The sequence below is a fragment of the Salvelinus fontinalis genome, chromosome 28 (assembly GCF_029448725.1).
Source record: "Salvelinus fontinalis isolate EN_2023a chromosome 28, ASM2944872v1, whole genome shotgun sequence".
NCBI lineage: Eukaryota > Metazoa > Chordata > Actinopteri > Salmoniformes > Salmonidae > Salvelinus > Salvelinus fontinalis.
Window position 1 is genome coordinate 7,025,471 of NC_074692.1, and position 26,638 is coordinate 7,052,108.

The following is a 26,638-nucleotide window of genomic DNA, read 5'->3' on the forward strand; positions in this document are numbered from 1 at the left end:
TTGGGTGAATTTTGGCCCATTCCTCCTGACAGAGCTGGTGTAACTGAGTCAGGTTTGTAGGCCCCTTTGCTCGCACACACTTTTTCAGTTCTGCCCACAAATGTTCTATAGGATTGAGGTCAGGGCTTTGTGATGGCCACTCCAATACCTTGACTTTGTTGTCCTTAAGCCAGTTTGCCATAATTTTGGAAGTATGCTTGGGGTCATTGTCCATTTGGAAGACCCATTTGCGACCAAGCTTTAACTTCCTGACTGATGTCTTGAGGTGTTGCTTCAATATATCCACATAATTTTCCTCTTCATGATGCCATCTATTTTGTGACGTGCACCAGTCTCTCCTGCAGCAAAGCACCCCCACAACATGATGCTGCCACCCCCACTTTTCATGGTTGGGATGGTGTTCTTCGGCTTGCAAGCCTCCCCCTTTTTCCTCCAAACATAACGATAGTCATTATGGCCAAACTGTTCTATTTTTGTTTCATCAGACCAGAGGACATTTCTCCAAAAAGTACGATCTTTGTCCCCATGTGCAGTTGCAAACCGTAGTCTGGCTTTTTTTATAGCGGTTTTGGAGCAGAGGCTTCTTCCTTGCTGAGCGGACTTTCAGGTTATGTCGATATAGGACTCGTTTTACTGTGGATATAGATACTTTTGTACCTGTTTCCACCAGCATCTTCACAGGATCATTTGCTGTTGTTCTGGGATTGATTTGCACTTTTCGCACCAAAGTACTTTTATCTCTAGGAGACAGAATGCGTCTCTTTCCTGAGTGGTATGACGGCTGCGTGGTTCCATGGTGTTTATACGTGCGTACTGTTGTTTGTATAGATTAACGTGGTACCTTCAGGCGTTTGGAAATTGCTCCCTAGGATGAACCAGACTTGTGGAGGTCTACGATTTTTTTTTCTGATTTCTTGGCTGATTTCTTTTGATTTTCCCATGATGTCAAGCAAAGAGGCACTGAGTTTGAAGGTAGGCCTTGAAATACATCCACAGGTACACCTCCAATTGACTCAAAAATGTCAATTAGCCTATCAGAAGCTTCTAAAGCCATAACATAATTTTCTGGAATTGTGATACAGTGAATTCTAAGTGAAATAATCTGTCTGTAAACAATTGTTGGAAAAATGACTTGTGTCATGCACAAAGTAGATGTCCTAACCGACTTGCCAAAAATTATAGTTTGTTAACAAGACATTTGTGGAGTGGTTGAAAAACGAGTTTTAATGAATCCAACCTAAGTGTAGGTAAACTTCCGTCTTCAACTGTATTATGTGAGAAACGGCGATGGAAAGGCGATGATATCGTGTGTGGTCGTCCCACTACGACTCAATAAACCATGCAGTTTATTAGGCTACAGATTAAATAAATTATGATGGACTTCACAGGTTGGTGAAAGAGCACGGTGATGAGTTTGATGCTACTTTCTAGTAAATATCGAGAGTCGTATTCTGGTGACATGATGATTGATGCTTGTCTGCCGTTTTGACCACAAAAAATATGAATAATCTCATCCTGTAGACTAGCCAAGTCACACAGCCAACCCGCACTGTATCTGTGAGCTGTTGGCTAGAGCGTACGTGTCAAAACCAGAGTAAGCACGTTTGTGACAAAACTATCGCTAGAGTTGAAAATGCAGTGGAAACACATTGAACTTGAGATTTTTATTCGTTACATGAAAATTTAGCGCACACAAAATGTACCTGTTTTTGCTCATGTCATCGCAAACTGATTTTTGTCCGCAACAAGTCAGTTTGGTGGAAACACAACACTGGTGGGAAAACATGCATATTTTCTTTTATGCAGATTTTTTGAATATTCGCATGAAACTATCGCCAATTGGATGGAAACATAGCTACTGAGATCTCTTCTAGCCATGGTAGCCAAAATAATGGGCAACTGGGCATTTTTTATATATGACCCTAAGCATGATGGAATGTTTTAATTGCTTAAGTAACTCAGGAACCACACATGTGGGGAAGCACCTGCTTTCAATATATGTTTCCTTTATTTTGGCAGTTTCCTGTACATATAAGTCAGATACTCACAAATACTTGAGCTTTGATTGATATAGTTTGCCCAGTACAATGGCAACTCCAAGCTAAATCAGGTACACCTCAAATACTTTCAAGTATTTGATTTATGTATTTGACGTGGGTCTGATATGTTTCAAACCTCACACTGTGTGCTAACCATGATGCTTGTGTGTGTTGTTCTGTGATGCAGTGGCTCCAGAGCTGATGGACCAGGGGGCCAACATATGGCAGCCCATCCCCAGGAAGTCCTCCTACTCATCCTGTACCCAGGGCAGCTTCTCAGATGGAGGACCCCCCAACGGTTGCAACCACGAAAGGTCAGAGACGGACACACAATGGTGGTTACCCAGACATCATCCCTGGCCTTTACCGATCCCACTGACCTAAACTAGTATTTGAGCCCGGGTCTGTGGAGCTCGTATCCTTCTCAGGTCAGTAGGATCGGTAAAGGCTGAAGATCGAAGAGGTGAAGGCATTATGGAGGACACTTTGATGTATATGCTGTTTCCCTCTGCAGAGCCCCTTTGAAGCTGCTGTGTGACCAAATGAAGTATCAGATCATCTCCCGGGCGTTCTACGGCTGTACGTGATTGTGACCACAACTCTTCCATCTTTTTCACCCCTAGATGATTTGCAACGCGTTGCAATGGATTTGAATTTCAAACAGTTCCTCAATTAGCCTAGCGTCCAACTATTAATTAGGTGTCGGATGTGGGATCACCTTATTAAATACTTTATCACATAAAATCTCAGAAAGGAGGATCATTTGAAATCGGTTATGTTTTTATATTTCAGGGCTAGCTTATTGTCGTCAACTGTCCACTGTACGTACACACCTCTCGGCCCTGGTCAACCACACCATTGTGGCGCCCGATGTGCCCTGCGATGCCTTCACGGGCCTTACTGCTGAGGTGTGGCAGAGGTTCCTTCAGGACTGCACTGTAAGTATCACCATCACATTATTAGCAGCGTTGCTAACATCATCAGAGATACACACTGTACAGTACCAACCAGCCCAAACCCCCTGGCGACGAGATGCGCATGCACAGACGCACGCACGTACACATGCACATACACACACACACTCATCTATATTCACCCATTAATCATCAAATCACTCACACATTCTTACTCACAAAACCAAACGTATGCAAGGGTGACTAATGCTCTGCCATTAAGCTCAACAGCAGACATTTGCATGGGTGGGATTCAGTTGACTACTCAACCAATGGGAAGGATTCAGTTGACTAATCAACCAATGGGTGGGATTCAGTTGACTAATCAACCAATAGGTGGGATTCAGGTGAGGAATAATCTATCTAGTTCATCTAATCTGTGTTTGTACAGTCCTACTGTCTGTATTCAATCTGGGCATTTAGCTAAAAGGGCTAGATTATGGGCTCCCGCACAGCGGTCTAAGGCACTGCATCTCAGGCGCATCTGTCACTACAGACACCCTGGTTCGATTCCAGGCTGCATCACAACCGGCTGTGATTGGGAGTCCCATAGGGCGGCACACAATTGGCCCAGCGTCGTCCGGGTTTGGCCAGTGTAGGCTGTCATTGTAAATAAGAATTTGTTCTTAACTGATTTGCCTAGCTGAATAAAGGTTAAATATTTTTTTATTATACATTATTTAACAGTGAATTAGGACCCCCACTGACATCCAGTGATACACAACCATTCTGCAGAATAACTGATCTACTCTAGAGAAGCCACTGGCCTCCTTTTTTTGTGTTCTTGTGAATTGTTTTATGTCAGTGTACTGTATATGTAAACGTTAGTCTATTCATGTGTGGGTACGTCACTGTGTGTACTGTACAGTATATTCCGACCTGGGCTCACCTAGCACAATGGAACCAATGGAATAGTCCTAAAAGTGAAATCCGCACTCCAGACAAGCTCGATCAAACTCACAAAACTAGTAACTACTACTGGTATTTGAACCCAAGTCTGTACAGAGGCCTTTCTATATCTCATTGACTGAGGCCTGTCCCTCTCTGCTCTCCAGGCCTATAACGAGCAGGAGCTGCTGCGCCTGGTGTACTTCGGCGGTGTTGATCCTTCGCTGCGTAAGGAGGTGTGGCCCTTCCTCCTGGGCCACTACCAGTTTGGCATGTCTGAGTCTGACAGGAAAGAGGTTGGTGTCACCCTTGCCATTTAAATGTCACCACCAAAACCCCTTGACCTCCAACCCCTGACCCTTGCCCTGTGACACTGCAGGTGGATGAGCAGGTGCGGGCGTACTACGAGCAGACGATGAGCGAGTGGCTGGGCTGCGAGGCCATCGTGCGGCAGCGGGAGAAGGAGCAGCATGCAGCGGCGCTGGCCAAGTGCTTGTCTGTCTCGTCCAGCGTGGATAATCCAAACCCTGTCCAGAGGAGGATCCACCATGACTCCAGCATCAGCAATGAGGTGACACACGCGCACGCTCACTCCTGTCCACACGCACAAATAGTCTTGTGGCACACAGGATACCCGGTAGTCCAATATGTTGTTTTGACCAAGATGTTATATCTCCAACGCCTCAATAATATGAAAATACAAAGCATATAGTGAAGTGTTAACTTGGGGCACCAATAATACACTACCTTTATGACAGTTACGTATCATTACATACAGGCCTACAGAATGACTTGTCCACGTTAGAATGTTGTGTTGTGCCAGGTTGTATTGACCTGCTTTCTCCCCTGCTGGTTCTCTGGTACTAACCATGCCAGTCCTCCCGGAGCTGCAGCTCAGACAGACAGAGCCTGGCTCGCCTGCAGAGTGACTCCAGCAGCAGCACCCAGGTACCCCTCATGCACTCTGAGAGTCCTATTAAATACTGTAGATGAAATGTTACATTGATTTTGCATGTCATTCTATCCCCCTCTATGCTCACATAATTAAAAGTAGCTATTATTCATAATAATTAACAATGCAAATAATAACACGCACAGGGCTGAATACACACTTGCCTGTATACAGGTGATTCTACAAAAGTTGAGCAAATTACAGTCCCATTCCCGCAAAAACTATTTAAAAAACGGTTAAGTCTCCAAACTTGGGACATTTATTTACATCATGATGTGTTCTAATTCAATCCAAGGCAATAACAAACATATTGTACAAAGTAATATAGTACATATTATAGTAAAAAGTAATTGTTTTTATTGAAACTACTGAAACAGACATGTTAAACGACTTTAGAATGAATGTGCCTTAAGTCACACCCCTACAAATATCACCAGGTGATGAGATTGCACCAAACATGGTGAGTAGTCTGTCTGCAAACCTTTAGGAGACAATCTGTGAGCAAGTTGGTAAATCTTCATGTATTTTTACAGTGTCACTAATGTATCAAGAAGTATAAGATGTACACTTTTGTGACTAAAATATATGTTTGCTGGGATGTACATCCGTCCAAATGAAAGATAGCCAGACATATGTTAACTATGGGGATTCTTTTAAATACAAAATAAGTCAAAATTGTACAAACTGAAATGGTCACAACTGACACAATTGACACCATAGAGATATATTTGTATCTGTGCCAGTATGGCGTTTGTGACAGCACGGGCAGCGCCATTGAGGATAAATCCCTTATAAAGTTGCATGTGACGTGCTCTACCAACTGAGCTACAGAGGACCACCATGTGGGTAGGGGACAAGTGTACACTTCAGGAAAAAGTGTAGAGTATTGAAATGTATAGCCAGCAGGGGGGCTCCAATCCAAATCTATTTGGCCAAAACATAGACGTCTATAATGTGCCCTACTGTACTGTACTGTACTGTATCCTACTGTACTCAAATTTACTCTATTTGAGTTTCTTACAATTGAAGAAAGGGCCCATGGACTCTTGATTTAGTGGTCTTGGTCTTGAGACATAACAAAAATAAAGTCTTAACTCACTGGGTCTGGATCTTGGGACCAATGTCCTGGTATAAATATTGGTCTTGGCCGGGATATTACCTTAGTCTTTGGTTTACAAACCATAAGCAACCCAATTTGAAGAAGACAATGCTCTCTGATGATTGGCTGATCACTCTCAACCCATCACTCGCAATCCCCACCCATTGAACCCAAGTAATAATTTAAACATCTAACAACATCATTAATTGGATGCATAAGTAATTCAATCAATTAACACGTTTCAGATTCATACAGTCAACAGAGAACAATAGAGATTATATTTCTATAAATTCAGTTTTAAAAAATCTAGTTACATGGTATGCAAATAGCATTTATAAAATGTACAGTACCAGTCAAAAGTTTGGACACACCTAATCATTCAAAGGTTTTTCTTTATTTTTACTATTTTCTACATTGTAGAATAATAGTGAAAACATCAAAACTATGAAATAGTGTCACTACAGTCACCGGTTCGATTCCAGGCTATATCACATCCAGCCGTGATTGGGAGTGTCACGGATCCCTCCGGAACTTTCATTACGCACACCTGTCCCCTATTCCCACTGATAAGTACTTGTATAAGTGTGCCCTTGGATTTCCATCAGTTGGTGTGTGTGAGTACCTGCGCTGTGTGGTTTGGGCTTTTGTGTCCTTGAGGATTGCGCAGATGTTTACGGGTCTCGTCCCGTGTGATAATCATTGTGCACGTGTGTTATTTATTCGAGGTACTCCTCGCTCTTTTGTTTTGGGTTTCTACCTTGTGTTTTGTTACGTGTTTGTTTGGTCTTTGTCCCCTTGCCTTTACACGGCACGCTTTGGGCTTAATAAAAAAAACTATTACGCGTTCCTGCGCCTGTCTCCAGAATCTCTTCATACCAACGTGACAGGGTGTCTCATAGGGCGGTGCACAATTCGCCCAGTATCGTCTGGATTTGGCCGAGGTAGTCTGTCATTGTAAATAAGAATTTGTTCTTAACTGGCTTGCCTAGTTACATAAAAAATATTGGAATAAACACTCTTGGTATTCTCTCAACCAGCTTCATGAGGAATGCTTTTCCAACAGTCTTGAAGGAGTTCCCACATATGCTGATCACTTGTTGGCTGCTTTTCCTTTACACTGCGAACCAACTCATCCCAAACCATCTCACTTGGGTTGAGGTCGGGTGATTATGGAGGCCAGGTCATCTGATGCAGCCCTCCATCACTCTCCTCAGTCAAATAGCCCTTACACAGCCTGGAGGTGTGTTTTGGGTCAAATGATAGTCCCACTAAGCGCAAATGGGATGGCATATTGCTGCAGAATGCTGTGGTAGCCATGCTGGTTAAGTGTGCCTTGAATTCTAAATAAATCACTAACAGTGTCACCAGCAAAGAAACCCCACACCATCACACCACCTCCTCCATTCTTCACGGTGGGAACCACACATGCGGAGATCAACCGTTCACCTACTCACAGAGACACGGCGGTTGGAACCAACATTTTTTAATTTGGACCAAAGGACAGATTTCCACCAGTCTAATGTCCATTGCTCGTGTTTCTTGGCCCAAGCAAATCTCTTCTTAATGGTGTCCTCTAGTAGTGGTTTCTTTGAAGCAATTTGACCATGATGGCCTGATTCACCCAGTCTCCTCTAAATAGTTGATGTTGAGATGTGTCTCTTACTTGAACTCTGTGAAGCATTTATTTGGGCTGCAATCTGAGTTGCAGTTAACTCTAATTAACTTATCTCTGCAGCAGAGGTAACTCTGGGTCTTCCTTTCCTGTGGCGGTCCTCATGAGAGCCAGTTTCATCATAGCGCTTGATGCTTTTTGTGACTGCACTTGAAGAAACTTTAAAAGTTCTTGACATTTTCGTTCATGTCTTCAAGTAATGATGGACTGTTGTTTCTCTTTGCTTATTTGAGCTGTTCTTGCCATAATAGCTATAAATAAAGAAAAACCCTTGAATGAGTAGGTGTGTCCAAACTTTTGAATGCTACTGTATCTGTAATAGAAGGTTAATAAAAATAATTACTACTGTGCATGGTTCTCCCTTCATTGCAACTTTTTCACTATGTTTTGGTAGTGACAAATTTAGTGGGGTGATAAGGAATTCAGGTAAATATTTCAAATAAGCAATACACTCAAAGTGTGTGACTAATATATACTGTATGTTGGAATAGTTTTTCTTCCAACCCCCAATTTGCACCACTTCTGTAGAATGACTCATACACTAAAGCTGCTTAGTCCCTCAATACTGAAAAGTGAACTGTAGAACGATTGTCTCGCAATCACTATTTTCATGGAAATATGTTGTATTATGGCTTCAAGATAAACATCTAAGAGCGCCTCCAAAAGCTAGAAATCGTTACAACACACAATTTGTTGCTTTTTTGCATACAAAAAATCTTACATTTTTCTGTCATTCATACAACTATGATATTCCTAATGTTTCAAACCTGTTGAATAACTCTAGTCCTCGGGAACCAAAGGGGTGCGTGCGTGTTTTGGTTTTTGACAGCTTTGATCAGCTGTGTTAGGGCATAAACCAAAATGTGCACAGAGTTTTGGAAAATGTAAAAAAAAGAAAATGATGGGGAAGGGTAAAAATGATGGAATTCCAGTGTTGATAGAAACAAATGTCAAAGCTGTGTCAAGTAAAGAAAAGCCAACTGTCCTAGGTGGTGCATTTGCAGTGGTTGATAGATGTCAGCACCTGTATGATGAGAGAAAGATGAGACATTGGGAAAAGTCAAAGGAGCATGGACATGTTTCAAAGAAAAAAGGGTGCAGAGTTATGGATGTGCAGAGCTATGGATGCAGAGTTCTCTATGTATGATATGACAAGGACTTTGGAGGGATGCGGACGGACTGCTCCTTGATAAGATAGGGTGTGTTATGTGATGTTTAACATGCACCGGACAGTGTGTTGGAAGGAGTGTTAGGGTTGTATAATAAGGTGCTGCGGACTGGGGTGATATCTGCTGGGTGGAAACGTGTGGTGGTCCAGAATTGTCAATGTGGTTTGAAGTGGACAATGGTACTTCTCTGGGACGTGTGGTTAGTCCGGTGTTGTTCACCCTGATGATAGATTATATATTTAAAAAGGTGGGACACGGACTTGGTGTGGCCTTGTATGCTGATGATGGGGCTGTATGGGAGAGAGGTAGGAATGTGAAATATGTGATGAGGAAGAAGCTGTGGGAGATGTGGAAGATTGGTCTCTAACATGGTGGTTTAGGACGTCTGTGGTCAAGACCTGCTTTATGGTGTTTGTATAGGAGGAAGGTTGTTAGGCTGCAAATATACGTTCAGGATATAGATCGGGTGTCTGAGCTGAAGTATTTAGGGTATGTGGTTTGATGAGAGGCTTACGTGGAAGAGACATGTTGAGTATATTGAAAATAGGGGAGGAAGGTGTTGAACCTCATGAGGGCAGTGGCAGGATATGATTGGGGGTCGTATAGACAAACACTGTTGTATATGTATCAGGCATTGATCAGGTCATCTTTGGATTATGGGTGCTTTGTATACGGATCGGCAGCCAAAACGGTACTACAGCGCCTGGATAGGATACAGTCAAGGGCCCTGAGAGTGTGTGTTGGTGCCTTCAGGACGACACCTGTTGAGGCATTGCAGGTGGATAGTGGGGAACTGGCACTGAGGATAAAGCGGGACAAACTTGCATTAGCGTACTGGGAAAGGTTGAAAAGGAGTTGAGAAAGATATCCTGCGGTCATGGCAAATGGGGAATGTTGGGAGTGAGGAGTGGGTAAGCAGAAGGCGTACGGGTGGACAATTGGGCAGAAAGTGGTAGAATATGGACTAGGGGAGAGCGAGATAGGGTCGGCAATTGCATCGGGGAACGTTCCTCTGAGGTTGTTTCCGAAAACAAGTGTAGCTCTGGATATGATGGAGGGAAGGAGAGAATGGGGTGAGGACATGAGACGGGGTGTGGAGATGTATACATATATACACACTACCGTTCAAAAGTTTGGGGTCACTTAGAAATGTCCTTGTTTTTGAAAGAAAAGCAATTTTTTTGTCCATTTAAAATAACATCAAATTGATCAGAAATACAGTGTAGACATTGTTAATGACTATTGTAGCTGGAAACGGCAGATTTTTAATGGAATATCTACATAGGCGTACAGAGGCCCATTATCAGCAAACATCACTCCTGTGTTCCAATGGCACGTTGTGTTAGCTAATCCAAGTTTATCATTTTAAAAGGCTAATTGATCATTAGAAAACCTTTTTGCAATTATGTTAGCACAGCTGAAAGCTGTTATGCTGATTAAAGAAGTAATAAAACTGGCCTTCTTTAGACTAGTTGAGTATCTGGAGCATCAGCATTTGTGGGATCGATTACAGGCTCAAAATGTCCAGAAACAAAGAACTTTCTTCTGTATCTCGTCAGTCTATTCTTGTTCTGAGAAATGAAGGCTATTCCATGTGAGAAATTGAAGAGAAACTGAAGATCTCGAACAACACTGTGTACTACTCCCTTCACAGAACAGCGCAAACTGGCTCTAAACAGAATAGAAAGAGGAGTGGGAGGCCCCGGTGCATAACTGAGCAAGAGGACAAGTACATTAGATTGTCTAGTTTGACAAACAGGCACCTCACAAGTCCTCAACTAGCAGCTTCATTAAACAGTATCCACAAAACACTAGTGTATGTATGTATGTATATATATATATATATATATATATATATATATATATATATATATATATATATATATATATATATATATATATATATATATATATATATATATATATATATATATATATATATATATACAGTTGAAGTTTACATACACCTTAGCCAAATACATTTAAACTCAGTTTTTCACAATTCCTGACATTTAATCCTAGTAAAAATTCCCTGTCTTAGGTCAGGTAGGATCACCACTTTATTTTAAGAATGCGAAATATCAGAAAAGTAGTAGAGAATGATTTATTTCAGTTTTTATTTCTTTCATCACATTCCCAGTGGGTCAGAAGTTTACATACACTCAATTAGTATTTGGTAGCATGGCCTTGAAATTGTTTAACTTGGGTAAAACGTTTCGGGTAGCCTTCCACAAGCTTCCCACTATAAGTTGGGTGAATTTTGTCCCATTCCTTCTGACAGAGCTGGTGTAACTGAGTCAGGTTTGTAGGCCTCCTTGATCGCACACGCTTTTTCAGTTCTGCCCACAAATTTTCTATGGGATTGAGGTCAGGGCTTTGTGATGGCCACTCCAATACCTTGACTTTGTTGTCCTTAAGCCATTTTGCCACAACTTTGGAAGTATGGTTGGGGTCTTTGTCCATTTGGAAGACCCATTTGTGACCAAGCTTTAACTTCCTGACTGATGTCTTGAGATGTTGCTTCAATATATCCACATAATTGTTCTACCTCATGATGACATCTATTTTGTGAAGTGCACCAGTTCCTCCTGCAGCAAAGCACCCCCACAACATGATGCTGCCACCCCCAACACGGTTGGGATGGTGTTCTTCGGCTTGCAAGCATTCCGCTTTTTCCTCCGAACATAACGATGGTCATTATGGCCTAACAGTTCTATTTTTGTTTCATCAGACCAGAGGACATTTCTCCAAAAAGTACGATCTTTGTCCCCATGTGCAGTTGCAAACCGTAGTCTGGCTTTTTTATGGCGGTTTTTGAGCAGTGGCTTCTTCCTTGCTGAGCGGCCTTTCAGGTTATGTCGATATAGGACTGGTTTTACTGTGGATATAGATACTTTTGTACCTGTTTCCTCCAGCATCTTCACAAGGTCCTTTGCTGTTGTTCTGGGATTGATTTGCACTTTTCGCACCAAAGTACATTCATCTCTAGGAGACAGAACGCATCTCCTTCCTGAGCGGTATGATGGCTGCGTGGTCCCATGGTGTTTATACTTGCGTGCTATTGTTTGTACAGATGAACGTGGTACCTTCAGGTGTTTGGAAATTGCTTCCTTGGATGAACCAGACTTGTGGAGGTCTACGATTTTCTTTCTGAGGTCTTGGCGGATTTCTTTTGATTTTCCCATGTCAGCCAAAGAGGCACTGAGTTTGAAGGTAGGCATTGAAATACATCCACAGGTACACCTCCAATTGACTCAAATGATGTCAATTAGCCTATCAGAAGCTTCTAAAGCCATGACATAATTTTCTGGAATTTTCAGAAAGGCACAGTCAACTTAGTGTATGTAAACTTCTGACCTACTGGAATTGTGATACAGTGAATTATAAGTGAAATAATCTGTCTGTAAGCAATTGTTGGAAAAACTACTTGTGTCATGCACAAAGTAGATGTCCTAACTGACTTGCCAAAACTATAGTTTGTTATCAAGAAATTTGTGGAGTGGTTGAAAAACGAGTTTTAATGACTCCAACCTAAGTGTATGTAAACTTCCGATTTAAAGTGTATAAATGTATATATATTTTATAAAATCGTTTTTTATTTGTTTTTAAGGATATATATATATATATATATATACAGATGGTTCAAAGGATCCAGTCATTGGTAGGGTGAGGGTAGGAGTGTATATCCCAGATTTCAATGTTAGAGTATGTAAGCGATTAACTGATTATGTGTCAGTGTAGGTTGCCGAGTTGATGGCCATGATTATAGGTTTGAGATGGGTGGAGGAGGTGAAACCATTCAGAGTGGTGATCTGTCCTGATTCAGCTGCAGTGTTGAGTAGTGTGAAGACAGGCAGGTCGGATAGGGGAGACTTGTGTATGGAGATGATGGAGCTGTTAATGGGATTGGAGAGGATGGGAGTGGTGGTAAGCTTTTGTTGGGTTCCTCCCCAAGTGGGTGTGGAGGGTAATGAGAAGGCTGATGTGGTGGCTAAGAGTGCGGTGAGGAGAGAGGGTAGATATTCAGGTCCTGATGGGCCGTAGGGAAGTTAAGTCCTTTATCCAGGCAAAAGTGCTCGATCTTTGGCAAAGCGAGTGGGACGCTAATAGTGAGGGGAGGCAATATTATTGCGCGCACCAGTCAGCTAAGGAAGAGGTAGGGAGTATGGGATGTAGTGCTGAATAGACTACAGTTTGGGCACACGGGTTTGAATGCCATTTTGTGGATGATTGGGAGACATGAAACAGGTCTGTGTGATGAGTGTTTAATGGAGGAAACGGTGGACCATGTGTTGATATTTTGTGAACTGTATGACGTAGATAGGGAGAGATTGTGTGAAAGGGTTAGAGAGGCTGGACGGGGTTGGGGTTTAGGTAGTGTAGTGGGGGGAGGAAAGGGGAGGGAAATGTTGTCTAGGGCTCTATTTCACGTTCTTAGAGAAAATTGAATGAGGTAGGCCGTGACTGGCCTCACACTCCAGTACAGTAGGTGGCGGTGTATGCACCTTAAAAGTTGGATGCGACCCACCAACCCAATCTCAAAGAAGAAGAAGAAAAGTTTGGGAAACGCTGCTCTAGTCTATTACAGTTATATTGATATTGTTATATTATGAGTAAAGGGATATTTTGCTTTTTTGAACCAGTATTCCTCAACCCCACACTATCTCGCCTGCTCAACCCCACATTCTCTCGCCTGCTAGTTCTTCAGTTCACATCCTCCCATCCCTTAGACTAGCCTGCTTTCCTTTGGCTTGTTCTTTTAGGTGTTTGAGTCTGTGGAGGAGGTGGATCAGATCGAGACCGAGCCCAAGAGCAAAGAGGCCAAACAGGTGCCCAAGATCCCCAATGGAGGAGCCCTGCCCAACGGGACCAGCTCCCCAGACTCGGGGCACCCCTCCTCTCGCAACTTCTCAGTCACCTCGGGCCTGTCAGACCGCTCTCTGAGCACAGAGGACAGCACTGCACCTGACACCACCCCTAAAAACATCACCAGCACTCCTTCACAGTTGGCCCCAGCCCCACAGAGCCCAGTCAAAGCCCATGATGAAGAGTTGGAGGCAGATAGCCCAAAAGCCCAACCCCCGGCCCTGCAGGAGGAGAAGGACCTCCAGGCCAAGGACCCACCAGAGAAGGAAGAAAAAGAGAGTGCGACCGAAGTGACCCAGGAGATTGAGGGCAACGAGACAGAAGTGCCAGATATAGAAATAGACAAAAATACAGTGACAGTAGAGCCAGTGGAAACAGAAATGCCAGAAGTAGAAATTGACAAAAAGACAGAGAAGTCAGAGGTGCCAGAGATTGAAATGGACAAAATAACTGAGACAAGGAAGGACAAGGCAGCAGACCTAGGTGCTTTAGAGAGCCAGAAAATAGAGGCAGAAAATACTTCCGGGACTGAACCTGCCGAGACAGAAGAGGTAAGGATCAATGAAAAGAGGGACATTGAGTTACCGAAAGCAGAAGTGGATGCTGTAGAAGAAAGGGTGGAGTCCAAAACAGATGAGTTCAAAACAATCGAGGCTAAAGTGCCTGAGACCGAAGTGGTGAAAATGTTGGATGGAGAGCCAACCATGCCAGCAGACACAAAGGAGTTGCAGTCACTGGTACCAGAGACATTGAAAACTCGAGAGTCAAGAGAAACCGAGGACGAAGGATCAGAACCAGAGTCTGTAGATCCAGAAGAGAATGAAACATCCCAAACAAACCATAGAGAGCCAAAAGAGGAGAAGGCATTGACATCAACGATGACTGCAGAAGCAATGGAGGACAAGACATCAGAACTCGAGGATGAGCGAACTTCAGAGGCTGGAGAAACAAAGAGTGCTGAAACATCAGAAGTAAAGGAAGCCGAAGGAAAGACTATGGAAAAGACAGAAACTGAGAAAGAAGTAGAAGCCAATGAGACTTTAAAATTTGAAGAGGTAACCGAAACAAAGGTGGTCCAGACGGTGTCACACAAAGATGTTTCAGAGGAAAATGTGGAGGACATTACAAAATCTAAGGAAGTGGGAAAAAGAGAGGAGGAGGAGACCAAGCGGCCAGAGAGGGAGAAGAATACAAGCCCCGAGGCAGACACCAGGGTGGCCACCACAGAATCTGAGGAGTCTCCTTCAGCCATTGAGATGGCAAAAATCTCCATTGCCCCACTGTGGGACAGGATGGGTCCGTGTGATAGTTCCGGGGTCGGGGCTGCTCTCTCTGAGGGCTCAGTCCCCCATCTGGAGCTCCAACTGGAGGAGGAGGAGCACTGCAAAACCAGCCCAGAGGGCACAGAGTCCAACTTGTCTGAGGAGCCCGAGATGGAGAGCATCTTCCCACAATTTGACTCACTGACCGTGGGCAGAGAGCTGAAAAACGAGGACATCTCTCCAGTGTCATCCATCGGAACCACCTATTCTGTAGGCACTTGGCATTTTATTTTCAGAATAATCAAGATTTATTTTGGTTTTTGGTTTTACAGTTACGAGTAAGTTATGCTTTAACATTTTGTGTGTGGGGGGGGTTGCGCCTTTGTTGTAGCAAGAGCTTTTGGACATGTACACGATGAACCTGCACCGCATTGAGAAGGATGTCCAGCGATGTGACAGAAACTACTGGTACTTTACCCCTGCCAACCTGGAGAAACTGCGCAACATCATGTGCAGGTAAAATAAAAACCATGTCTTTCATGATTCTCTAGTGCTCTTTTGCAGAAAGGTTTGGAAATAATCTATGACTCATTATGTTGTGTGGAGCTCAATGTCAAATGGGAAAATAGGAAGAATGAATGAGTTACACCCACACATGATGCTGACTTCTCTTCTCAGCTATATCTGGCAGCACCTGGAGATTGGCTATGTGCAGGGCATGTGTGACTTGCTGGCTCCCCTCCTTGTCATTCTGGATGATGGTGAGTTAAAGCTGTTGAGTCAAGGCTGTGACTGTGTGTGTTCCTCCCTCACTCTCCTCCTTGGTATTTGCGATATGAATTCTGCGATGGAAGAAGAATGTGTCAACCTTCAGGATTATTTTGCCTTCCGAAATTTGATTTGATCAGTCCTTTTTTTAACTCGCACACATACAGATGTAGGATCTTAATTTGATCACTCTTTTGTTGCTGAAAATTGCAGGAGGTGCAGATGAGCTTTGTGGTTGACGTAATTTGACTGAAAACCCACACTAACGCACGGTTACATTAACGAAATTTCACTTCATGTAGCCTACTATTGGCCAGTTAATAGCCTAACCACCGATCAAGGAACATAACGGACTAAACATTCAAATCCTGTTTCGACAGGATTACTTTTCTGTGGCAATAGGTCAAATTAAGATTCTACATAAGCTTAGTCAAACAACAATCAGTCAATGAGACTCATCATAGACTGGCTCTATATCATACGGTGGTATTGGAATGTAAAGAAAGAGTACAATGAATATAATCTTATGAAACAGAGGACAGGCATACTGTTGTGCTTCGGGGAGGACAGCAGAAATGGCGATGGAAGTGGACCGCTCAATATTTCTCTGTCTTTCCTCAATCTCTCTCCTGGTCTTTCCTCATCTTTCCCTGTGTATTTTTTCTCTATTTCTTTCTCACTCTCACTCACTCACTCTCACTCAGAGGCCATGGCCTTCAGCTGTTTCACTGAGCTCATGAAGCGGATGAATCAGAACTTCCCCCATGGCGGTGGCATGGACACTCAATTTGCCAACATGCGCTCTCTCATCCAGGTGAGGCCACAGAGACACTTTGTAACTTCTATATATACACTAATGTATGTATTCAGACCCTTGACTTTTTCCTCATTTTGTTACATTACAGCTTTATTCTAAAATGAAGGGAAAAAAACAATTTAATTCATCAATCTACACACAATAGTCCATAATGACGAAGCAAAAACAGGTTTTTAGAAATGTTTGCAAATTTTTTGTAAATGTATACAAAAATAAACTGAAAAATCACATTTACATTTAGTATTCAGACCCTTTACAGTTTTTTGAGGTATAACGCTACAAGCTTGGCACACCTGTATTTGGGGAGTTTCTCCCATTCTTCTCTGCAGATCCTCTCAAGCTCTGTCAGGTTGGATGGGGAGCATCTCGGCACAGCTATTGTCAGATGTCTCCAGAGATGTTCTATCGGGTTCAAGTCTCGGCTCTGGCTGGGCCACTTAAGGACATTCAGAGACTTTTCCCGAAGCCACTCCTGCGTTGTCTTGGCAATGTGCTTAGGGTCGTTGTCCTGTTGGAAGTTGAACCTTCGCCCCCAGTCTGAGGTCCTGAGCGCTCTGGAGCAAGCTTTCATCAAGGATCTCTCTGTACTTGGCTCTGTTCGTCTTTCCCTCGATCCTGACTAGTCTCCCAGTCCATGCCACTGAAAAACATCCCCACAGCATGATGCTGCCACCACCATGCTTCACTGTAGGTATGGTGCCAGGTTTCCTCCAGACATGACGCTTGGCATTCAGGCCAAAGAGTTCAATCTTGGTTTCATCAGACCAGAAAATCTTGTTTCTCGTGGTCTGAGAGTCCTTTAGGTGCCTTTTGGCAAACTCCAAGCAGGCTGTCATGTGCCTTTTACTGAGGAGTGGCTTCCGTCTGGTCACTTTACAATAAAGGCCTGATTGGTGTAGTGCTGCAGAGATGGTTGTACTTCTGGAAGGTTCTCCCATTTCCACAGAGGAATTCTGGAGCTCTGCCAGAGTGACCAGCGGGTTCTTGGTCACCTCCCTGACCAAGGCACTTCTCCCCAATTGCTCAGTTTGGCCGGACGGCCAGTTCTAGGAAGAGTCTTGGTGGTTCCTAACTTCTTCCAAATAATAATGATGGAGGACACTGTGTCCTTGGGGACCTTCAACGCTGAATACATTTTTCGGTACCCTTCCCTAGATCTGTGTCTCGAAACAATCCTGTCTCAGAGCTCTACGGACATTTCCTTAAACCTCATGACTTGATTTTTGCTCTGACATGCACTGTCAACTGTGAGACCTTATAGAGCCAGGTGTGTGCCTTTCCAAATCATGTCCAATCAATTAAATTGACCACAGAAACATCTCAAGGATGATCAATGGAAATAGGATGCACCAACAAAGGAGGGACCAACTCCATATTAATTCCCATGATACTTTTAGTCAAGTAGTGTATATTTTGACATGCATCCAGTTGTTTTCATGAATAGTAGGATACAGTGAATATAACACATCCAACTTTGTTCTCCACTAACCTCCCCCTCCTCTCTTCCCGACCCTTTTCCTCTACTCCCCCCAACCCATCCCTCTTCCTTCAACTGTCTGTGTGCCCTCTCTCCTACTCCTTCCTCTCTCCTCTTACCCCTCTGTAGATCCTGGATTCGGAGCTCTTTGAGCTCATGCACCAAAATGGCGACTACACCCACTTCTACTTCTGCTACCGATGGTTCCTTCTAGACTTAAAGCGTGGTAATAATTACATCCTGCTATTAAGGGATTTTATACCATAGCAAATGCCAATTAAACTTAGAGGAGAGTGTTTTCATACCGTCAACCAAATGTCAAACAGCAAAGAAGAAGGCTAACAAGACCTAGTTCTAATGAGCCGTTTCCACATAAAAGATATGGCAGGCAGTAAGATCACTTAGGAAAAACAGGCCCACCTGGGTAACTAGGGGGCCCTGCCTTGGTTGGGTAACTGATTCAGGGTCAGCCCTAGCCTTTTGGGGGCCCTAAGCGAGAATTGGTTGGGGGGCAACTAAATATTTTAGTTGCCCCCCCCCCCCCCCCCCCCCCTCTTGACGGCGGAGAGAGTTAATTTTCTGCAATTGTACACATTTTGCCATGGGGCGGAGAGTCATTTTTTTTCAGTTTTAAAGCCAACTACCTGAAATCCGACACATTTTGCCATGACTTATGCCATGTTATTGATATCTGAGTGAGAGTGACTAATAACATCAATGGGGGCCACCCGGGGCCTATGATTTGTTAATCCGGCTCTGCCATACCCCAACCACACTTGACTTCTGCATCCACTGTATCTTTTTCTCTCTCAGAGCTGGTGTATGACGATGTGTTTGCGGTGTGGGAGACCATCTGGGCAGCAAAGTACGCCTCCTCTGGCCACTTTGTCCTCTTCATCGCTCTGGCACTGGTGGAGGTCTACCGGGACATCATTCTGGAGAACAACATGGACTTCACCGACATCATTAAGTTTTTCAACGGTACATTGTCTTAACAATGAATCAACATTCATTCAATTGTTTGTGGAGCATTGGAAGTCTGGAGTCTTTCTTCATACAGTTGCCCTAGTTTAAAAGTTACCCTTCACCGCGACGCAGGTGGTTTTAAGAAGATCAAACTTAAACTGCTCCCACAGTGTTAGTGTGACGCTAGCAAGAAAAAACGAAAACATTTCAACCAGCATATCGAGAGCTTAGGACAGTGGAATCACAGTGGAGTCAACACTACGTGTTGTTGTTACTCAACTGTCGAGTTGATTTTCGTTAACTCTATGAGTGGAAAAGACATGGGTGGGGCCTCATTCTTCCCAGAATGCTTTGTTGCAGGTAGATTTTGTTTAATAGATTGTTTTAGTATCTACGTTTCTGCATGCACATTGATTGATTAATTGATCTTATACGATACAAGGATAAATAACTTACATTTTTCTAAACGAATCCAATCTGTAAATGGTTGGATTTATTGCACCTGTTACTAAAATGGTTGTTCCAGTTTAGATGGTTTAGGTAGTCTTGTTTATCAAGTCCTTCACCATTGCAGTCATTCTGAATGCAGGTTGTGGGTGATAAAATATTCATAGTGTTGAATATCCTCGCTCTGGTTGGATTCCAATAGGAATTACTAATCACTTCACTAACCATCTTATTGTGACATGCAGGTCAGATGTGGCCCATGAGCCACTATTTTCAGACCACAATGTTGGGGATAACCAGGCTACAACTAAAGGGCTTATAAAATGTATAATATATGGTCATAGAGGGTTTCTTTTTAATTGAAAGACTCACTTAGGTAATCACTTGGTGAAGGCTTCAGGACTAGTTATTGAATGCAACAACCATGGCTCTGTCACTAACAACACAGTCATGAGTGGGTATCTCTCACATTCACTTGAAAGGCATGCTGGGAATTCTGCAACAAAGAAATCATTTATTTAACTAGGCAAGTCAGTTAAGAACAAATTCTCATTTACAATGACGGCCTAGGAACAGTGGGTTAACTTCCTTGTTCAGGGGCAGAACGACATATTTTTACCTTGTCAGCTCGGGGATTCGATCTTGCAACCTTTTGGTTACTAGTCCAACGCTCTAACCACTGAGGGGCCTCCCACTCCTCTTTCTATTCTGGTTAGGGCCAGTTTGCACTGTTCTGTGACTGGAGTAGTACACAGCTCTGTACGAGATCTCCAGTTTCTTGGCAGTTTTTCGCATGGAATAGCCTTCATTTCTCAGAACAAGAATAGACTGACGAGTTTCAGAAGAAAGTTCTTTGTTTCTGGCAATTTTGAGCCTGTAATCGAACCCACAAATGCTGATGCTCCAGATACTCAACTCGTCTAAAATCAGCACAACAGTTTTCAGCTGTGTTAACATAATTGCAAAAGGGTTTTCTAATGATCAATTAGCCTTTTAAAATTATAAACTTACATTAGCTAGCACAACGTGCCATTGGAACACAGGAGTGATGTTTGCTGATAATGGGCCTCTCTACGCCTATGTAGATATTCCATTTTAAAAATCTGCCTTTTCTAGCTACAATAGTCATTTACAACATTAACAATGTCTACACTGTATTTCTGATCAATTTTATGTTATTTTAATGGACAACAAAAATTTGCTTTTCTTTCAAAAACAAGGACATTTCTAGGTGACCCCAAATTTTTGAACAGTAGTGTAATTTCAACATATTTATTGTATCAAATGGTAGCCTACAATAGCATATAGATGAATAGGCTACTTGATGGCCAACAGATGCAAATGTACAGTATCAGTTTCATTGAGGACTTTTTCCCATAAAATGAACCACGCGAGGGAGTTCCAAAACTTCCATTTCAAATTTCAATTCGGGCAGCTCCCAAGACCCAAGAACTGAGCATGCATAAAACACTTAGCTTGATACCGTTTTCTTTAAGCAAAGTCAACATTAGAATGCAGTTTAAACCAAGTCGACATTAGAATGCAGTTTAAACCAAGTCAACATTAGAAAGCAGTCTAAACCACCTCAGAGCAAGTGTATGTAATTCGCTACAAGTCGTTTCCCACTGCTGCTTTGTCTCCACTAAGTGTGTGCTGCTCCCTCTCCTCTCGCTCACACGACTCAGACAAGTTTCCCATCAAAGTGGAAACTTGAGGCCCAACATAACAATCCTGTCACAACAGACAATGCCATTAACATTGTGAATGCTGAACATTGTGAATGGGATTATATTTTCCCGCTGTACCCAAACCTGAACTCAACCGTGACCCCAAAACCGCACTACTTTCCAAACCATGGGTTTGGTGAACCATTACACACCTATGGGTCACATATCATTTCTAAGAACATTTTACATTTAACACTGTGAGTGTCTAAATTCTGATCTCAAATTGTATGTGTACAGTACTACAGTATACCTTTTTTTTATGGTAAACTGTAGATAATAGATGTATTTTTGATGTGGAGCGTTCCACTGCTTTAATTTCCTAGAAAATCTAAAAGTACATTTTTTTTGTAGTAATTTCCCACTTTGTCAATAGCTGAAAGGCAAATAATAATGTTGAATGAGTACCTGTGCTGAGTAAGTTAATGGTTCAATGAATAACACACACACACAAAATAAATATGGTATTATAGCCTTGTGCATAAATGTTGGAAGTGGTCCAGCGGGAATGAAATCTTCTCTCATCTCCTTTCAGAAATGGCTGAGCATCACAACAGCAAGCAGATCCTGACACTGGCACGGGAACTGGTGTGCAAGGTGCAGACTCTCATTGAGAACAAGTGATCTCCAGGAGTCATTCACTTCTCTTCCCCAACAGTCTTTCTCAAACATAGAGATAGATAGAGGACTCATATTTGTATCTGTTCCATTATAGCGTCTGTGACAGCATGGGCAGTGCCGTTGAGGCTATCTCCATTTCAAAGTAGTCCATTTTCTTCTTTACGATTGGCTGATCCCTCCTGATGACACGGTGCTGCCCATGCTAAATCAGCGTTTTGGCTAATAGAGACCTCTATCGTTCTCTATGGTCAGTTTGAACAGCTGCAACCGAACAGAGAGATCAGGGTCCAGTTCATTAGGCACCAAATGGAATAAAACAGACGTAGGGAGGCACTACTTAGACTAGTCCTATAAGAAACTGTCACTTTCATTTTCAGTCACCAAATGTTTTAAAACGTTTTCAATTGCGTGCCTTGATGTACATGACTGAGATGTGCTCCACTGTTCACTACCTTCTCCTTATCTATGTAATACCAGCCAGGGTATAACATTTCATGCTATACCGGTACTCTGTCATTTCAGGTCATGTCATGGAACACCAAGGGAATGGTGACTTTTCCCTCCAGTTATTCTGTCAGTGAAAGTTTGATTTATTTTTAATTGTTAACTGTGACATATACTTAGTCATCATAGGATGTGTATGTGGTATGCCTTGTATACACTGGCCTGTCTTGATTGAAGTGGGGTTAGAATATACAGACCCAGTTCAAATGAATATAGAAAAAAAATTCTGCCATAGTTACTCAAGAACTGAATATCGGTTAACCATTTTATTTCATTTTGTCAAAATAAGATTAACAATTAGTCCTGGAATATTTTAAGATGTGATAGTTACCATGAATCTTTACTAAATGCAATTCAGTACAGGAGTAGGATTGACCTGGTTGAGTGAAATGTCCATAATGTTTGAGTTTAAACTTACATTTACAGCCTGTCTGGAGCAGTAGTTTACCTACGTAAATTAGTTGACAGGTAAGGTACCTACCAGATGTGTTGAATAAGTAGACTACCTCGTAAGTAACCTTGTCCCAAGTAAGTTGTTATTGCATGTAGGTAGGTGTTATATCACAATATATTTGAGAATTTCTTTAAACTGAAATGAAGAAAAATTATTCATTGGGTTGCTTAAAGCTGAAATCAGCAGTAGAAACAATAACAGAGCAATATCCCCACCCCTGTTTTGGTAAAAATCTGAGGGATGGGGTTTGAGAAATGTAACCACTCTCAAATTCATAGACAGAGCTATGGATGCAAGGACTGATCCATCCATGATACATTTATTTAACTAGAAAAGTCCGTTAAGAATTCTTATTTACAATGACGGCCTACCCCGGCCAAACCTGGACGACGCCGGGCCAATTGTGCGCCGCCCTATGGGACTCCCGATCACGGCCGGTTGACCCTTTAAAGATAGAATGGTAACTTCTTACGCGGAGACATGAAAAGTCAGACAGTTAAAATAGTTTTTTCCTCTTCCTTCCATCTTTGATTAAATCACTGGTTTCTACATCATTTGTATTTGTTAAACTCCCAAATCAGCCAGGTCCTAACAGACACTTGCCACTTGTCTGTATCCCCTGTAAACCTGTGTGTATGGGCACGACGTGTGGCACTGCACACTGGTAGGAGTCATGAATCAGTTGGAACCATGTCAGTCATTTAGTAATGGGCATAGTTTTGAGTATTTCTCATTCTGCCTTTTGTCTATTCTATATTATGTCTCTGTATACTGTTGTGTATTAATTGTACTTTAATGAGAACTACACAAAGGCAATTTTAAACCTTCAATCTTCAAAATATATTTATGATACATATATGATCGTACATGTGACTTATAGTTGTCTGAGCAGAAATGGGTCCCAAAAAAACAGTTGACTATTTAACATTGGTCTTATTTCTTTTTAAATTATTGATATACTCCAGTGAGCCACTCTATATTATGTCAGCTGTGTTGCTTTCTCAGAACCTCGTCTTGTCTTCTGGCATTTCATGTTCCACTGTTCTTTTAATCCACTTCTTAATGTTTTTTTTTTGTCTTTTGGAGAGGTGGTTGGCTGCATTTGCAGAGAGAGTGGAAATAGGATTCCAAAAAGAATGATGTATTCAGTTTTGCTTTACAAGTTGGAACATAATGGTGAATATCCTACTAGATATCCCAGCTATTGTGCTCTGTGACAATTGCCAATCATGGTTGCCAATTTAAGGTTGGGGGATGCTTAGATCCCTGGCCAGCAAGAGCAAGACGGATATGGATATGGCCTTAGAAATCCATTTAAAACGGGTGAATCTAGGAAACATATGAAGGATTAGGGTGTTTTAGTATATCTTGAAGTAGCCTGGCTAGTTAAGATTTTTGTGGGGAACATGTGTGCGCTGTCATTCCCTTAAACTAATGCTAATTGTAAATTAATATATTTCGTGGACCACCATTCCTGTTTCCCATTGCCTAGGTAGAACATCATTTCAGTTCTACCAGTGTTGTTTCATGAATGTGTTGACACCTGTTGCATTGAGTATTGATGGTTCTCTGTGAAGGCAAACTGCTGTATGTTACACCAGAATTAGAAAACCAAACAATTGTATTATCTTCTAACATCTATTTATTAGTTAACATATTTATTTATTTATTCATGAAGTTTCTGCTTTTGTATGTAAAGGTTATATACTTGTTACTTTGTGGTCAGTAAAATAAAATATAATGAAAACAATCAAATTCAAAATATATAGATATTAAATGGTATATGTATTTGTAAAAAAATGTTTTTGAATGATTCTTATTTTTCCAATTGCCTTTCTTAGATTTATTTCTGCAGCTCATATTTTGAGCACTACATTACACAAGCATGAATGACATCTCCACCAACAATGACATTTAGAATTTTAACATTTTTGTTTTGCAACAAAAACATTTCAGGGGTGATGGTGGGTCACTAGCCTTGTGTGTCAGTCAGGCTACTAGGCATCAAACATTTTTTGGCTTTATGATTTTAGAGGCATGCATTAGTATTTTTCAAGAATCGTACCGGTGTATCAATTATTGAAATGACCATTAAACCATGCAACCATGACCATTGCAGATTGCAGATTCCACCTGCATTAACCAGCAGTCTGCAAAAAAATGTAGGTCCAATTAGTGAACTACTGCAAATTAAGAGGTTTGATCCATTTAATTTGATGTCAACAGTTGTGCAACACTAAAATAACCAAACCACACCTACGGAAGCAGGGGAAGGTACATTTTATTGCACGAATGGACCAATGGCTTGATTAGGGTTATCGAGTGGCCTGAAGTTCTAAAACACTGCAAACACACTACTGTATAAAACACACTGTAAACAAAGGCAAAAAAAACAAATGATTTAAAATCATCTTTAAAAGTAAAAAAAAAAAAAAAGGAAATGATTTAAACAACTTATTGATAATACACATGATTGTGATATAATTTAGCTGTGTGCTCATCTGGTCTCAGAGTAAGTGATGAGTCTACAGTTTGAAGTGCTATTCCGTCTGCTTTAAGTGCTGCAAAGTGAACAGGGCTTTCACTCTGCGATTTGGATCAGTCTACGTGCGTCTCAATAGTTTCACAGTTAGTGGCTTCCATTCCTTGCAGCCTCTTCTTCATCCAGATTGATCTGAATCGCACTGCATAAGTGAGAACAACAAATAGAGGAGTCCTATTTGACTTGGGCCTAGATTCAATCAAATCAAGCATTCACCGGTGATAGCAGAGATGTAACTGCATCGGAGCCGTCAAATCGGTGAGCAGCTGCTCTTGCGATCATTGTCACGAAGCCACACCCGCCCCACTCGGTTAAGAGTAGGCTACATAGAAATACACTACATGACCAAAAGTATGTGGACACCTGCTCGTCGAACATCTCATTCCAAAATCAAGGCCATTGATATGGAGTTGGTCCCCACTTTGCTGCTGTAACAGGGACTTGCTGCAGGGATTTCCTTCAATTTAGCCACGAGCATTAGTGAGGTCGGGCACTGATGTTGGGGTTAGGCCTGGCTCGCAGTCGGCGTTTCAATTCACCTCAAAGGTGTTCAATGGGGTAGAGGTCTGGACTCTGTGCAGGCCAGTCAAGTTCTTCAACATCGATCTTGACAAACTATTTCTGTATGGACCTCGCCTTGTCATGCTGAAACAGGAAAGGGCCTTCCCCAAACTGTTGCCACAAAGTTGGAAGCACAGAATCATCTAGAATGTCATTGTATGCTGTAGCGTTAACATTTTCCAACACTATTATTCCTCCTCCACCAAACTTTATAGTTGGCACTATGCATTGGGGCAGGAACTGTTCCCCTGGCATCCGCCAAATGGTGAAGTGGGATTCGTCACTCCAGAGAACTTGTTTACATTGCTCCAGAGTCCAATGAGGGTAAGCTTTACACCACTCCAGCCGACGCTTGGCATTGCGCATAGTGATTTTAGGCTTGTGCGCAGCTGCTCAGCCATGGAAACCCATTTCATGAAGCTCCCGACGAACAGTTCTTGTGCTGACGTTGCTTCCTGAGGCAGTTTGTAACCGGTAGTGAGTGTTGCTATGCACTTTAGCATTCGGCGGTCCCGTTCTGTGAGTTTGTGTGGCCTACCACTTCGCGGCTGAGCAGTTGTTGCTCATAAACGTTTCCACTTCACAATAACAGCACTTACAGGTGACCGGGGCAGCTCTATCAGGGCAGAAATTTGACCAACTGACTTGTTGGAAAGGTGGCATCCTATGACGGTGCCATGTTGAAAGTCACTGAGCTTTTCAGTACGGCCATTCTACTGCCAATATTTGTCTATGGAGATTGCATGCCGGTGTGGTCGATTGTATACACCTGTCAGCAACGGGTGTGGCTGAAATAGCCGAATCCACTAATTCTAAGGGGTGTCCACATACTTTTGTCTATACATTGTAATTACTCA

At 42.3% G+C, this 26,638-nt stretch overlaps 1 protein-coding gene across 2 annotated transcripts in view; it reads left to right on the forward strand.

The window, feature by feature from the left end:
• LOC129826023 (small G protein signaling modulator 1-like) overlaps positions 1-24,478 on the forward strand; it is an 84,396-nt gene extending 59,918 nt beyond the window's left edge. For both annotated transcript variants that reach the window (XM_055886281.1, XM_055886282.1), the window contains 13 exons: positions 2,227-2,353; positions 2,554-2,618; positions 2,832-2,977; positions 4,048-4,176; positions 4,260-4,451; positions 4,757-4,828; positions 13,536-15,170; positions 15,292-15,416; positions 15,579-15,661; positions 16,373-16,482; positions 18,092-18,188; positions 18,776-18,943; positions 21,635-24,478. In XM_055886281.1, coding sequence (XP_055742256.1) covers positions 2,227-2,353; positions 2,554-2,618; positions 2,832-2,977; positions 4,048-4,176; positions 4,260-4,451; positions 4,757-4,828; positions 13,536-15,170; positions 15,292-15,416; positions 15,579-15,661; positions 16,373-16,482; positions 18,092-18,188; positions 18,776-18,943; positions 21,635-21,723 — 3,038 coding nt within the window. In that variant the 3' untranslated portion in view covers positions 21,724-24,478. The remainder of the gene's footprint in view (positions 1-2,226; positions 2,354-2,553; positions 2,619-2,831; positions 2,978-4,047; positions 4,177-4,259; positions 4,452-4,756; positions 4,829-13,535; positions 15,171-15,291; positions 15,417-15,578; positions 15,662-16,372; positions 16,483-18,091; positions 18,189-18,775; positions 18,944-21,634) is intronic.
• Positions 24,479-26,638: the final 2,160 nt, after the last annotated feature.